This window comes from Myotis brandtii, unplaced genomic scaffold, assembly GCF_000412655.1.
Source record: "Myotis brandtii unplaced genomic scaffold, ASM41265v1 scaffold892, whole genome shotgun sequence".
Taxonomy (NCBI): Eukaryota; Metazoa; Chordata; class Mammalia; order Chiroptera; family Vespertilionidae; genus Myotis; species Myotis brandtii.
Genome location: NW_005371656.1, coordinates 450,554 through 467,563, shown reverse-complemented (window position 1 = coordinate 467,563; position 17,010 = coordinate 450,554). Strand labels below are relative to the sequence as shown.

General features: G+C 35.0%; 1 protein-coding gene and 1 pseudogene across 1 annotated transcript; one reads left to right on the top strand and one right to left on the bottom strand.

Annotated features, from left to right (window-relative positions):
* Window positions 1-11,145: 11,145 nt before the first annotated feature.
* Window positions 11,146-12,105, top strand: LOC102243727 (olfactory receptor 1038). Its single transcript, XM_005885130.1, has one exon. It carries the CDS (start codon window positions 11,146-11,148, stop codon window positions 12,103-12,105), a length of 960 nt encoding a protein of 319 aa, XP_005885192.1.
* A 3,093-nt stretch (window positions 12,106-15,198) lies between these two features.
* Window positions 15,199-16,140, bottom strand: LOC102254388 (annotated as a pseudogene).
* Window positions 16,141-17,010: the final 870 nt, after the last annotated feature.

Below are 17,010 nucleotides of genomic sequence, written 5' to 3'. Positions count from 1 at the left end.
CCAGCAGGTCATTATCTCCTGAGGGGTCCCAGACTGCGAGAGGGCACAGGCCGGGCTGAGGGACCCCCCCCTCCCCCCGAGTGCACAAATTTTTGTGTACCGGGCCTCTAGTGAATATATAATTTTATAAGAAAAAATAAGTAAGAATTCATCTTTTTCCTATGACTACAAGATGTGACGGAGCCTGGTTTACCAAAAAAAGTATTCTGTAGTGTTTATGTACATATGGATTCTAAAAATGAAATTTTATTTGGAATCTTCAACTAGTATCTCAATATAATCATAAGATTTGTCCTCAGTATGCATTGTTTTATAGTCAACATTGTTTGTGTTTCAATAATCTGTTTAATTACTCGTACTCCTTGCTTTGAATTGTAGTATAAATTTATTGGTTTTAAAAGGGTTAATTATTTATGACCCTTTAAATAATTATTTAAAAGGGTTATTATTTATAAAGATTTTCCTACCTTCATCATAATAAAAAAATAAACCAGTATGAATTTTCTGGTACTTAAATCTGACCTTTGTCCTATTAAACCTTTGATTGATATGATTTCAAAATATCACTTGATTCCAGTTCTTCCTACTAATATTAAATGTTTTGGTTCTGTATCAAGCTTTTAGTGCCTCGAGTGAATCGACCAGATAAGAAGCACTGTTCAACTAAATTATATTGCTCTGGGCATGAGTTCAAATTTAAGTAATACAGGTCAAAATGGTATCCCATTGGGTCTGGTTAAAAGTCTTCAAAAGCTCACTGCTTAATTTATCTAGATTGGTGCATATACAGACCACTTTATCGACATTCCATTCTTGCTAAATGTAGAATACAAATTTGTCTACCTTTGATGACTGTTGCTAACTTACCAGTATAGAGGTAAATGGAAGTAAAGTAGAAGTGATTTCTGATTCGTGAGTTTATCCTGTTGTAAGTGCTAATGTAATTAAAAGGGGTGCACAATTGAGTATGTGCCAGAGGACTCTGAGAAGCAGCACAAAATTGTAGTAATACTGCAAGTAAGATGGATTAATTCAAAAACAATGTTGGTACTTAGACTAATATACTCATTAAACATGGGCCACTTCCCCTTAGAATGGATCTGAGGGAAGGCAAATGGTGAAGGGAGGGGGATTTTTCATTCATAACTTTAGAGTCTGAGTAGGGGGAAAGCGTACTGTTTATTGATATTGGAAGCTACAGTAACACAGATTTTTAAAAAATGTTTTTAAACCACTCATATTTGCTTCTAAAGAGTTAGTATCAAGTCTGAAAAGTAAGGCTGCTCAAGGAACAACTATTTTCACAGAGACTGACCTTAAACCTGTCATTCCAAGACCATATTCCAAGGCCTAGTGGTTTTGACCTTGGCCACTCAAACAGGTTGCCACTGAAATGATTGGCCTAGACCCAAACATGAAAGCTACATACTGAAGATTTAATTGCCTTACCCTAGCCCCCAACTCATACTGTTGCCTGAGAAATACAATCCTCCTTTATTGAGGGACTCACTGTATTTTTAGGGGATCACTAGTTATAGCACTTAGCCAGTATTCTAATCTTCCTTTCAAGTGCTCTTAAAAAATATGTTCCAAAAATATGATCCTTGTCATCTCACCTCTACTTCCTAGGGAAAATTTTGCTTTGAGGATGGTTAAATCTCCTCATACTTGCCTATTTTCCTGGTGTTGAATAAAGTAAATCTGGTCCTCGGTCTTAACCAGAAGGGGTTAAAAACCCAACCCTCAGGTCTTAGATTTGGGTTATAAACCTTTTGTCTCCCTGCTTGATGAGTGCTTAACTTGTCATGGCCTCCAATTGTCCCAACTTCTAGGCCACTTCTCTCCACTAACATGTTCCCATACTTACAAGCTTCTTTCTTGGCCTCAGGAATTCTCAGCCATCCCTCCCCCCACCCCTGCACTGTTTGTAGGTATGGATTAAGTGAGCTTCCATCACACATGTTAGCCAACACACATTTTTAGCTATTGTTACTATGGGTTGAATTATGTCCTCCAAAAAGATGTGTTGAAGTCCTAAGCCCAATGAACTCAGAATGACATGATTTGGAAACAGAGTTATTGCAGATACAATTAGTTAAGATGAGGTCATATTGAACCAGCATCCCTGATCCAGTCCTACTTCTCACTGGTCCTCATGATGTGGTGAACAGAACACCTGGAAAGGTGACCTTGTCTTTGAGCATACCACTAGCATTTGTCTCCATTGTCCAAGCCTCCATATCCCTCTGAGCCTCCAGGTCCTGATCTGTTAAGTAGGATAGTAGTAATAGTTTTGAAGTGTCAAAAAAGGCATGCAGTGCAGGATTAAGAATTATTAGAAACATTTTGATCAGGAACTATGAGAAGCAGTATTATGTTATGCCTAACCTTGTAAACCCACCCCAAAGGAGACAGACAGTAGACTAGCCATCAAAGCTCCACAGAGATTCCTGCTTCTGGAAGCTCTTGGTTGGTCTCATCATCAAACGTATCCCACATTCTCTGTTGCCTTGCAAACACAAAGCCTTACAAGTTCCCATGGGTAATAAAAACAAGTTGGAGAAAACAAAATCTGTTTATTTACACCCAACAGAAAGAAAATAAAATGGGAAAATTGTAACATGATGGAGAACAAGTGTTGATTTCCACCCCACGGCCAGGCCTGATGAGTTGTAGCTCCCTGAGACTGGGCTATTAATTGTGTAGCTTTCGGCTCATTATTAAAGAAAATGGATTTATAACACATTTCCTAAATAAACTACTTTTAAGTCCAAGTGTTTCATACTATTAATGATGATTTCCATTTTAAGGAGTTTTCAACTTCTGACTTAATTTCTTTTCTCAAAGAGGGGGTAATGCTCATGTGCCACAGTTCCTAGATGAAAGGGTGACTATGAGTGTGGATGAGACAACCCGTGAGAAAAGGCTTTTGAATATCTGGACCTGCTATAACTGAGATACCTTGGACCCTGGGCCCTGGGTCGTGACAGGTGTTGAATATGTCAGTACAATAAGTGTACTTTTAGTAGCTTTGTGACTTCGCAGCAACCATTTGAATCCAGTATGGTACTCAGAGGAAGGCCACCAATTCCTTTATGACACACCAATCTATAAATCCTACTCACATTGTCAATCTCAGGTTGAGCCCTTACTGCTTGTGGTCAGAAACATGGCTCTTTCGTCATTATGAGTTCTTGCCCACTCTCCACTTTACTGCATTAGCTTTGCACAATTCTCTTAGCTTTTTATGCTTTAATGTTATGCTTTGGGATTACAAAACAAGCAAAAAGCAAAACAAAACAAAACAAAAAAACCCATAAACAAACACAGCAAAGATATTCTCCTTTCTTGAGTGCTCATCCTTGACAACTGATAGTCATGATTTTCATGACTATCTTTGATGGTGCACACTCCCCAAAGGAAATCAATTTAAGAGGGGAAGGTCAAGGGGAGGAAAAAAAAGGAGACATATGTAATACTCTTTGTAATACTTTAAGCAATAAAACAAAATTTAAAAAAAGAGCTTAAAAATCATAGTTGTAATTCAATGTTTTCTCTCCAAAATTTATAACATTTGCATTCACTTAGAACACCTTATTGCTGCTTTAATAATACTATTGCAGTTGAGTGAGACAGATGTAAAAATAATTTAAAAAAACATAGTTTAACATGATAGTATTTATATCTTCCCATAAACCTAACATCTAAGCTTAACCATTAAATCTAATATAACAGAATGATTTTATTTATTATGAACTTCTGAGTAGCTCTTATACTATAATTTCTTTTGCCAGTATTTCCCAAAATATAATATTATGAGATAATTTTATACACACACAGACATTTGGTTATTTTAAATGTTTGAATATTTGTAATTTTTGTTACTTTTTCTTTATGGTGATTGGCACAAATCTTTCTCATTTGTAGTGATTATATACAGTTTGGTTTCCAGATTTATTTAAATAAAGTATGAGTTAACTTAAAAAATACATTAAGCAAAAAATAAATGTAATATTCCAATGTAGGAGAAATTATAATAAAGGCATGAAAATAACCAAAAGTCAGAAAACAACATAACTTTATGACAAGTCACAATAATCACACACACACACACACACACACACACACACACACACACACATCTGCCTATCATATATATGCATATAGCTTATGTGGTTACAGTATATATTACACAGTGTTATATCGGTACAGTGACTCTGAGTATCAGGCACTACTTCCAATGGGTTTTAAATACACCTCACTACTTTAATTTTTAAGTTCAATAATTTCTGCAATGTTTAAGACTATGAAGTGGTTCTAGCAAGACAAAATCCAGTAAGTCTGTTGTGAAAGTCTCTGTTGTTATAGCACTGGTTACTTTTAGTCGTATAATACTGAGAACAGAATTGGAGGGAACTTGGGTATCCAAGTGCTTCCCACATTGTTTCATGGAATGTACCTCTAGGACAGAGCCAGCTTTGCATTCCTGAGCGTTATAAGCACCACTTACTCAGAACTCAATAATGTTAAAACAACTTTTCATATTTTCCTATCACTAAGACTTGGTTTTGAGGAGCCTGCTTGATAGAAGCCAGAGATGTCACCCAGTGTCACTGAGCTAGAAGTGGTAAAACTTAGGTTTGAACCCAAGACCATGAGATTCCAAGAGCAAACTTCCTATTTTACTGAGATGCCATAGCTCGAATGCAGAAAGATTTTGATTCCTGTTCATGTCTGGATTTGAATCATGAGCCTTTGGAGAGATGAAAGCAGGAATGACAGAATAAAAAGGGGAATACTTTTTTTTAGATATCTCACTCCGTCAGCCCTGGACACTTTCACAGAGGTGACCTGTGAGAACACAGGGGCTAGATTATCTGGGCCCAAATTCTGTCTCTGCCATTATGTGCCATCACAGTACTTGGTCACATAACATCCAGGGTCTTGTTTCCACCATCCTTAAGACAAAAATAGGCACAGTAACTGCCTCAAGTGCTTCTTTGAACATTACATGAATTGAAGTGTGCAAAGATCTGGAATCATGACTGGACTATCATAAGTGCTATCAAGCATTAATTACTGTCATTACTGCCTCCTTTTCTTGATTTCCCTTTTTTCCACTCAGTATCATTTACATTTATATTTTACTTGCTTAGCTTGTTTACTGTCTCTGTTTGTTATTATGTGGGCAGGGGGTCTCTTTATAGCAGCTTTATCTGTTGACAATCCGGACACAAATTGGGGACTCAGCAAATCATTGTTGAGCAATAAATGAATCTTTCCAGCAGCTTTTGGCAATTTAACTGCAAACAGTGCTGCATGAGCTTGCATTTTTCTGCACTAACTTTAATAATTATTTATATTTTACTTGGCCTAGCTCATTCTTTAAAATTGGTGTTTTCTTTTATATGCATATTTCAATAGTAATTAGTAAAATGTATATTATTAGTAAAATGTATATTTACTAACGATTAAAATATACATAAATTTATATTAATGTGTATATACATGCATGTAATATATATATACACATATAATTTACATGCATAAAAGAGAAAACCATTCTAAAATAAAGAACTTGGCATTATTGGGAGTCAAACTGCCAAAAGTGAGATTCATTTGTTGTTCAATAATGATTTGTGTCAGGAACCACTGATAAAGTGGCTAAAAAGAAACTTCTATTTAGTTATTTTTCCTTTTATTTTGCAGTCCTGACTCAATTTACATAAGGCCTTTTTTCTTTATTTAATTTTTGGTGTTTAATTCCTATGTCTATGAATGAAAAATGCTCTGCATATGCCTTCATTCATATTCCTTTAAATACACACATATACACAGTTATTTTCTTGATACTTTTAAATTGTAAATTTGATTTATTCCTTCAAGCATTTATTTTATTTGTTTTTTGTGGAGTGAATTACTTTGATATCTTTTAATATAATTTTTTATTGTGATGAGATTTTTGTGTCCTATCCTATTTCTAGAAAATGAGCAAACCACAGTCAGAAGCATTTTATCATAGTTCAGTTCATAATCTGTATTCTGAAGGTTTGCAGAAACCAATACTTTTCCTAATTATTGCAAATCACAAACTATTACCTCCATGCAAACTGCACACATGCCACCTTTTACTGTTAGGATGCATAACTGGCATTTGATATTTCTATCCTATTTGCATTTGAGTAGGACTTATACCTGGTTGACTCCTTAGAATTTCTATGTTCAGGGAAGAATTAAACATGCATTAGAATTCTAGCAAGGTCTTTGGGTCCTAGCATATGTAAAAACTGGCAGTTTGACACTGTATCTGAAAAAAATTAATCAGTGTTTGTATTCCCAAATTATTTAGTACTAGGTAATATGCAGTATCTTGTCACAGAATTTAGAAGTTCCTGAGTGCCAACTGCTTTCCTACACTATATAAAATGAAAGCCATTAGGCCACTGTTTCCCTTCCTAGTGAGGCTGCAAAAGTTGAGTATTTGGGAAAATTAAGAAAACTGTCATTTCCAGTAGCCACCATTCTTCATCTGTTGATTTTAATTAAATCAAATGCTGATCATTAAGTAAAGAGAAATTGAAGTCAGAGTTTGCTAAGTATTGATGATGAAACTGTCTCTCTGGGTCTTATTACAAAACTTTGTGTTGCAAACAAAATTCCCTACTTTAATTGCTAAAAGTGGGTTTACTTGCTAATCAGTTTCAAGGGGCCTTATTAAAATGATGTTTCTCAGTTTCTTCATTGGGACATATTAACTGAAACCAATTTTAACAGACATAAAGTTTCAACTTAAGATTAATGAATTTGCAGTTTAGTTTGAGTATATTGAGATAATTAACTGATTCCTCAGGGATGGCTGTTTCCTCTGCTTAGAAGCACCTTCCTTTGGGAGACAAGATAGTGTAGTGTAAAGAGAAGAAGTTTTGAAGCCAGATCTAGGTTTGTACTCTGGCTTTTCTACCATCTACCCATATCCTCCTTGGAAAGTTATAAACTCTGAGCCTCAATTAATAAATAAAAAATACTACTTACAGCTCAGGGCAACTTTGAATAAATCTATAATGGATGTTACAGCATTTTGAAAACTGCAAATTTATGATACTGTAATGATTATGAGTAGAATGATAATGAAAACAATAATAATAACAGTAACTCAAACTTATTGGGTGATTATTATATGCTAGGCTAGGTACTAAAAAGGTCTATGTAAATTAGATCATTATTTACAAAACACTATGGAGTAAAATAATTGTTCTCACCTTTTATATAAGAGAGGCTCAGAGAATTTAAATAATTTGCCTCAAGTCACACCTGATAAATGTGCTAGCTAGAATGGAGATTCAAGGAGAATATATATGTAAGAAATGATGTATATGTATTTGAATACAAGAAATGATATTGAGATTGGAGGGTGGCAGCAGAGATTCAAAGAAAAGCAAGGAAAATGACAATATCTAAAATGTAAAATAGATACAAAACCTGGAAAGGAATATAAAAAGTTTAAGAATGAATATTATTATTTGACCTACATAGTAGAAAGGATATTAGTAATATTCACCAAGATAAAGCACACAGGATGAAAATCAGATTTGAGAATCTGGTCTTTGGCATGCAGAAATTGAGGTGCTTTAAGACATTCAAATTAAATCAATTATAGACATTTGGATATAAAACTAAAGCTTTAAGGAGATGTCTAAGATAGAAAAATAAATTTGAGGTTCATTGATAACTGATGTTGTGAGCACGGAAAAGGGTTTAATAGAGGAGGAACTAGAAGAAATAACAGCAGAAAAGTAGAGGCAAAAAGTGAAATCAGTGTGGTAGGAGAAAAACAAAGAAAATGTGATCTCTACCAAAATCCCAATGGCATTTTCACAATCTTAAAATTCACATGGAATCATGAAAGACCCCAAATGGCTAAAGAAATCTTGAGAAAGAATAAAGCTCAAGGCATCAAAATTCTTCACTCCAAAATATATGACAAAGATTTAGTAATTAAAATAGTATAGTATTGGCATAAAAACTGACATAAAGATCAATAAAACAGAATAGAGCACCCAAAAGTCAACCCATAAATATATAGTCAAGAGATTTTTAGACAAGGGTGTCTAGATAAATGACGAGAAAGGGGATAGTATCTTTAACAAATGGTGCTGGGAAAACTGGATATCCACATGCAAAAGAATGAAATTGAATCTTTATCTAACACCCTACACAGAAATCAACTCAAAGTGAATTAAAGGCTTAAATATAAATCTTGGAACTGTACCCTGGAAAAATATACAGAGGGAAATCATGGGTTTGGGTTTGGCATTATTTCTTGGATATAGTACAAGAAACAAAAGCAAGTTAGACACGTGGAACTACATTAAACTACAAAGCTTCTGCATGCAAAAGAAACTATCAACAAAGTAAAAGATAACCTACAGAATGGAAGAATATATTTTTAAACTATATATCTGATACATGGTTAACATCCAAAATATATGAGACTCCTATAACTGAGCAATAAAAGAACCCCTGTAAATCAATTAAAGACATTTCTCCAAAAACTGCAAAGGGCAATTAGTTATATGAAAATATGGTCAATATCACTAATTATAAGGGAAATGCAAGCCAAAACCACAGTGAGATATCTCCTTACACCAGTTAGTGTGGCTGTTATTAAAACATGCTAAATGATGGTGAGGATGTGGAGAAATTTAAATTCTTGTACAGTGTCAGTGGGACTATAAATTGGCACAGCCACTATAGAAAACAGTATGGAGGTTTCGCAAAACATTAAAAATAGAACTATCATATTATTCATTGTTCTACTATCCATTTTTGAATATATATATCCAAAGAATTGAAATCAGGATCTAAAAGAGATAGCTGCACTCCCATGTTCATTGCATCATTACTCACAACAGCCATGATGTGGAAACAACTTAAATGTCCATGGATAGGTGACACAGAGTAGAATGGTGGTTGCCAGGGACTGGGGGAGGGGAAAGTGAGAGTTGTACAATGGACAAAAGGGTCAGGTATATAAGATGAATTAGTTCTAGAGAGCTGCTATACAACATGTTGTCAATAGTTAACAATACTTTATTGTGTACTTAAAATTTTGTTAAGAGAGTATATCTCACGTCAAAGGTTCTTACCACCATTAAAAAAACAACAACAAAGAAAATGTAATATCACAACAGGGGAGACAAGGTGCATTTCCAAATTTCAGAGGAAATCTAAAATGTTTAAAAAATTTATTTGTGTTGATATTAGAGAGGAAGGGAGAAGAAGAGAGAGGTAGAAACATCAATGATGAGAGAGAATCATTGATCAGCTGCCTCCTGCATGACCCTCACTGGGGAATGAGCCTGCAACCCAGGCATGTGCCCCTACCAGGAATCAAATCGTGACTTCCTAGTTCATAGGTCAATGTTCAACCACTGAACCACACCAGCCGGGCTAAAATTTTTTAAATGTTCATTGTATTTATCAATAGTATAATAGTCAGACAAACTATACAGAACTGGAGGGAAAAGCAGGATTGGAAAGAGCAAAAGGTTGTGAAATATTGGAAGCAGTAGACAATTTTTAAAAAATATTGGTTACCACTATGAATTTTATTCACTACACATATAACTACTATATGTGCAATATGTTATATTTTAAAATGGTTTTCTAGTCTGAAGTTTAATGAGAAACTGAATTTTACATTGATAAACACTCAATTCATCTTCTATATAGATTCACCCAAACAGAGTCTAAAACTATGGTAAAAGCAGGTTTATTTTTCAGGTAGGTTTTTAGAGTACCTTGGCTTTATTTATGTTTCTGATTCATCTTACTTTTTAAAGCAAATGTGCATCTTTTGAACACTTACTATTTACTGTGGAGTTTACAGAGTTGTTCACATCTAATAATTCATTCAATATTCACAAAAAACATAAAAGGTGCACCATTTTTACTTGATTTTACAGTTGAGGAAATTGAGGCTTTAACAGAATGTGGGTGTTGCACAAGGCCTCATAAGTAAGCTGCTCAGGATTTAAGTGCTAATCTTATTCTTTCATAAAACTTGAGTTCTTATTTAAATGAATGTGGCCTTTTTAATGTTCTTTTCACTAGTATAGTCTACCTTTGCCTTCATGAAAATAGTCTTATTGATAATCTTGAAGTATGGTTCCTTCAGAAATACAGATAATTAAAAGATGTTTTTTAATCCTCAATATAATTTGTCTAGCTCATCAAACTTTGAGAAAAACAGGAAAGAAAACATTACAGCTTTCAGATATCTCTAGAGGTTCAATTTTAGACCCAAAGGAAGCCAGGAACTAATATATCACCCCAACAACTACAGAATGAGCTCACGGGGAGCCAGAGTCATGGCGAAGCAGGTGAGTCACAAGCAGTCTGCATGCAGGGTTTGTACACTGAGAGAACTGCTAACCTCCCACCCTAACCTAGCTGAGCTGTGGTATTAAATGGATCAGTCTGCTTTAGCGATAATACCACTAATATCTTAACTGCATTTTTCACTCTCATACTCTCTGCTTTTTAATACTTTATAAAGGATATCTATTTGTACTTTTACTACTTCATCAATCTTCAATTCTCTCAATTTCTGATGAACTGTTTTAGCTTATAGACCATAAAGTACTTAACCTAGATAAGTGGGAATAGGATATAGGAAAATGAATAAGTCATACTAGGTTATTTTGATATATTTTAGAGCTGTGAAACATGCACAAAATTGAAACATAAGGAAATAATCTAGTTTCATTTATGAATTACACATTTTTGTGCTGCCATATTTACATGTGCATAAAACAGATACTGGCAACAAAAACACTGAAGTATTAGTGTTAGTTGCCTCAAGATAATTTTTCCGATAATATTTAACTTTTAATCAACATCCTCCCTTACTTCCTAAAATTACAAAGCAAAAGAGCTGTTAAGAAGACTATTTTGAGAGTAAAAGATCCCTCTACCTGGGGCAAGTATTGTGTGTCATTAGAGAGCTAAGGTGTACCTTTTTGCCCACAAGATGACATGATTCAAGGTGAGAAAACATCAGTGATCACTTTTCCCCAACACTGGCAGGGGCCATGAAAAGTGTCATTTTTATTCTTCAACTTGCAACAAAATCTGCCAGAATAAATGGCTGAAGTTAACATCACTCATGTTACTGAATTTATTCTCAAGGGAATTACGGACCGGCCAGAGCTGCAGGCCCCGTGCTTTGTGGTGTTTTTAGTCATCTATCTGGTCACAGTGCTAGGTAACCTTGGATTGATAACCTTAATCAGGATTGATGCTCGACTCCACACCCCTATGTATTATTTCCTCAGTCACTTGGCCTTTGTTGACCTTTGTTACTCCTCTGCTATCACGCCGAAGATGATGGTGAACTTCGTTGTGGAATATAACACTATTCCTTTCCACGCCTGTGCAGTACAACTGGGTTGTTTTCTCACCTTCATGATCACTGAGTGTTTCCTTTTAGCTTCCATGGCCTATGATCGCTACGTAGCCATCTGTAGTCCCCTGCATTATTCAACCGTGATGTCAAAAAGAGTCTGTGTTCAACTGGTGGCAGTTCCATACATATACAGCTTTCTGGTGGCTCTGTTCCACACCATTATCACCTTCCGGCTAACTTACTGTGGCCCCAATGTCATTAACCATTTCTACTGTGATGACATCCCTCTCTTGGCTCTGTCCTGCTCAGACACACACGTGAAGGAGATTCTGATCTTCGCCTTTGCTGGCTTTGACATGATCTGTTCTTCTTCCATTGTCCTCACCTCCTACATCTTTATCGTCGTCGCCATCCTAAGGATCCGCTCTACCCAGGGGCGACGCAAGGCCATTTCTACCTGCGGCTCCCACATGGCGGCTGTTACTATTTTCTATGGCACCCTCATCTTTATGTACCTGCAGCCCAAATCAAACCACTCCCTGGACACAGACAAAATGGCTTCTGTATTTTACACAGTAGTGATCCCCATGTTGAACCCCCTCATCTATAGTCTAAGGAACAAAGAGGTGAAAGATGCCTCCAAAAAAGTCTTGGATAAAGGGCGTGAAAGCTTAAAGATATTAAAATCAAGAAAATAATACTACTAAATGCTTTACTAAGTACAAAAAGGGAAATAAGTCAAGCTGTCTCTTGCTGATATTTCATGGAATTCTTTCCCAATCAACTGAAAATGTGACTATTACTTAGACAGACCTTGACATTGTATGTAAGGACCCGGGCCAGTCCTGGACAGTCAGTATGAGTCAGAGTCCCACTCAGCCTTTAGAGACCACTGAAATTATCTCCAAACACAAACACACTAGCAAACACACACATGTGGATCCCAAGCAAAGGCAGCAGCCTCCTTTTGTTAGAATGGCTCTGGAACCAAGACTCCCAGAGTTTGAATTCTATCTCCTTCCTTCATTATCTGTGCAACCTTGGACAATTGGCCTGAACTCTGTGACTCTCTTCCCAATTTTAGAAAATAACAGGACCCTACTATTGGCTTCTTTTGAAGACTAAACAAGTTAATATTTATGAGATGCTTAGAAAAATATCCTGTGCTAATAAGTGCTAAATAAATGCTTGTTATATAAATGTGTGTTATATGTAATTAAAGATTAATTCACTGAGCACTCAAAAGTTTATTGGTCTTTAAGTAAAGATAAATCTGGTTAGTTTTCTACTACCTATCAGGCACTTAATCAAGTAGTCTTGCTTAATAAAATTAAACAAACCTAGAAGTGTGTGAGGTTTCACTTCTGGGCCTTGATTATTTATAAATTACTTAAGGTCACATAACTAGTTATATGAAAATTCTAAGTGCAAATTCAAGACTATCTGAATTTTGTTTTCCTAATACTATGGGTGTTAAGAATAAGGTGTATTATAATATAGATTATCTAGATTTAAATCTGATAATCAATAAATATAATTTGAAAAATATGGTTTATAATAAATTGTACTTTTAAATGAATAAATTCAATGTATTTGCATTTTTGTTCAAGTAGAAATAATTTTAGGAGCCTGCTATTTATTCAGTTACCCTTGTAGGATCATGACATGAAATTTAAAAATCAATGATTTGATGTACTTTTATTTTGACATTTCATAAAAATAATTATATTAGTGATTTATTTATTTTTTATTATTTTACCATTGTAGAAGGAGGTTGTGATAGTTGCAGTCATTGTACAGAGGGCAGTTTGAGGTTTGTGACACTAGCTAATTATTTCCTCTTCTGCGCTTATTTTGTAAATAACTCAAATGTGCTGCCAGAAGGTACTTTTAGAACCTTCAGAGTTGAATAAATTCTCTGTTTTTTGAAGCAATTTTGACAGAGAAACATGATGTTTCTATTCACCACAGTTTGTCTGTCTATATGTATTTATATAGACTAATAAACATGTCTGCTCTCACCTATCACATATGAGACAAATGGAAGCATCATAGACAGTCTCTCTCTTTTTACAGGTAAAGAAATTCACACCTGTAGGATCTTGGTGCCTCGCCTGAAAAACACAGGCCTTCTGGAGTTTTCTGCACCTTTCTGCTTCATAAAATATTAATAACAGCAATGCTCAGACACTAATTAAACTGAAGTTTTCACGTTTTTACCCAATTTTAATTCCTTACTATCAGCAATCATTTCTAAGGTATACCTGGCTTTTCTCAGGGACCAAGAAATTCAGGTGTACTTGATAGACATGTTTGTTATTCATTCTTCCTGGGCCGGGCTACACAGTTTTGAGCAGCCTCCAGGACTGGACTCCAGCCATTGTTTCAGGTGGTAGGGCTCATCTCTTGAGACACCAGTCCCTCAGTCAAAATATCAAAAGCAACATTCTTCCTTTTGTCTCTAGATGTATTGAAATAAAATGTTTGTATTTTTATCCCTCTTTTTGTGATCTCCAAAATGTTTTTTTGTGTCTGGATATGGAATCAAGAGACTGATAAAAAATAGTGGGAAATGGATTCATCCTTGCCAGTGTCCAAGATTAGTGAAGAACATGACAGATTTCAGAAAGTTTGCCCCAAAATTGAGGTTTGTTCCTCCTGGTTTTGTGGCATATAAAGCTCCAATTATTTGTAAAATAAGGAAAATTCTCACCTCACAAACTGGTGTATAAACATTTAGGTAGAAATATATGTAAGGACCAAGACACAATCAACCTAATATAGGATTGTGAATATCAGGTTTATTATCATTATTGTCAGTGACATGGATCATCTTGAAGACATTTTTCTGTAAATAGGATTGGATTTTTTGTACCTACAACTAATCTGTGGTCTACTTTGAATAGAAATCCAAGCAATTATTCTTGCATATTGATACTAATAGCTTCAGACTTTATATTATATTTTCTTTGATTTAGTTTCTCTTCAATTCTTGTCTGCTTCTTGAGTGAAGACTGAATTGTTATTAAAAGAACAGGACACTTTCTGTATAACTTGTTTTTAAATATTTTATTTGAATAAAAGACCAGAACCCAAGCAGGCTGGAAGAGGTTAATGGAGGAAAAGGAGGACCTATGTAATACTTTCAACAATAAAGATTTAAAAAAAAAGACCATCAGCCAATATTTCTGCACTACTATTAACAATAAGGGAAAGAAGAAAAGTAGATGAGATTTATTGAGTATTTGCTATTGTTTAGCCTAATTGTAAATTTTTAGCATTTATTAACTCATTTAGTCCTCATCAATACTAATAAGTCACACACATCAAGTTTAATATGTGAAAATCAGGACTTACAAGATGGATAAATTAAGTGGTTTTTACCCTATTTGCCTTTGAAAAAGGATAATTTAAAAATGCATATAATTAAAATTCCTTGAAAACATGCTTTAATTTAATATAAAAATTGTTTTAGAAGTATAAGATTTAAAAAAATATCTAAAATGTAAGTATTCTAATAAATTTAATTTATACTTTTTGTATGCCTACTTATAATTCCCTCATGTTCTCTCAGTTATATTTCTCATTTATGTATTAGTTGAGAGAAGCCCATATTTTTCCTACATATTTTGACCTTATCAAGTAAATTAGAGTGTAATCTGTGAAGAACCACTAGTGATCATATATAGAGACCTCTTTTTTCTCTCTCAGACTTTCTTGGTACTTAATTTAGTCGTAAGTAAAACACAACTCAAAGTCCTCTGATCCCTCCTTGCCCAATAATATTTCAGTTATTTAATAGCCAAGCACAACTTTTCTTTAATTCTTTTCAGTGAGTTTTTTTTACCTCCTGGTTTCTCAAGCTATAGATGAATGGGTTTAACATGGGAATCACTACCACATGAAACACCAAAACAAATTTATGTGTTCACAGAATGGCTTGACTTGGGAAGTAGGTACATAAAAATGATTGTCCCATAAAATATTGTGATGGAGGTCAGATAGGAAGCACAGGTAGGAAAAAATTTCTGTCATCCTTCAGCAGAATGGATCCTTAGTATGGCAAAGATGATGAAGAACTAAGAAATGATCACAATCAGTAGCGAGCAAAGGGCATTGAACCCAGAAATGATTCCCAACAGCAGCTCTTTGACTTGAGTATCACACAGGCCAGAGCAATCAAGGGAACATCATCACAGTAGAAGTGGTTGACCTTATTGAAGTCACAAAAGGACAAGTGGAATGTCACCACTGTCTGTATAAGACCTACAGTGAATCCATTAATGTATGTGCTAGCAATGATTCAATTACAGAGTTTTCTAAGCATGAGAATGACATAAAGGGTCGCCAATGACAATATACTGATCATATGCCAGGATTGAGGGCAGATACTGTTCACACATTACAAATGTGATTAATTAGCACACCTGAATGGCACATGCATAAAATGTTATACCTTTCACTTCACACAGGAAATTCACCAAGGTGTTTGGGGTGAGAGACGAAGTAAAAGAAAAATCAACAAAAGCCAGGTGGCTGAGGGGAAAAAATGCATGGGTGTGTGAACCTGAGGACTGGTTTCAATTAGCACAATCAAACCAAGATTACTCAGGAAAATAGCTAAATAGATTACTAGAAATATGCCTCCCCCCCAAAATGGCTTGAAAGTATGGATTATCTGTGAGTCCTAAGGAGATAAACTCTGACACTGCTGAATAATTGCCTTTGGCCATGGAATAGATTTAAAAATTATTATTATTATGTTTTTTTACATCTTAAAACCCTCCAGAGCACACATTCTGAGCATTCTTGTCTCCATTGGCAATAATCAAGCAGATGTTAGGAACTGATTCTGACCTTCTATAATTGCACTCTAAAAAGAATCTTCATATTAGTTCTGGTTGCAGAATGAAGTGATTTGTTCTAAGCAGAAATTCCAAAACATAAAACTGTGGAAGTTTACAAAAATATAAAGAGGGCCTTGCCATCCTTTCTGTGCCCATCACACCTTTAAACATGCAAATATTAGCGTGTTGTTTCTCATTGACCTTAGATTAGAGGCCAAACTTCTTAACATGGTTAACCCAACCTTTGATAAGCAAATCCTACTTTGCAGACTAGTCTCACCTCTTGTGGCATTGTTCACGTGAACTCCATGCTTCGGTCCTGTTGCATGTCACAAATTTCTCAGATGTTACACAGATTCTGTACATAGTTTGGCCAGCATACACTTCCCTGTATCTTCACTTCTCTACTTGGCTAGTAAAATTCTACTGTTTCTCAGATTATAGGTGAAATTTTACTTCATTCTAGAGGTGTTTCAGTATCTCTTAGCATGTTACATCCAACTATTCATTCACCTATTAATGTGTTTGTAACCCACTCTAAATTTCAAAAACTTGGTAAGCAGAGATAGTTCTACTTTTCCCATTTTTTAACAATATCTAATAAGACTCAGTAATTAGTAGTGGCTCCAAATACATTACTAGAATAATGGAACAAATGAATCCAAAGTTTGTGTTACTAAAAACCATTTCTTACCACCTTGTGACAGTGATAACTCATCTGATTATAGAGTGATATATTGTATGAATTTAAAATGT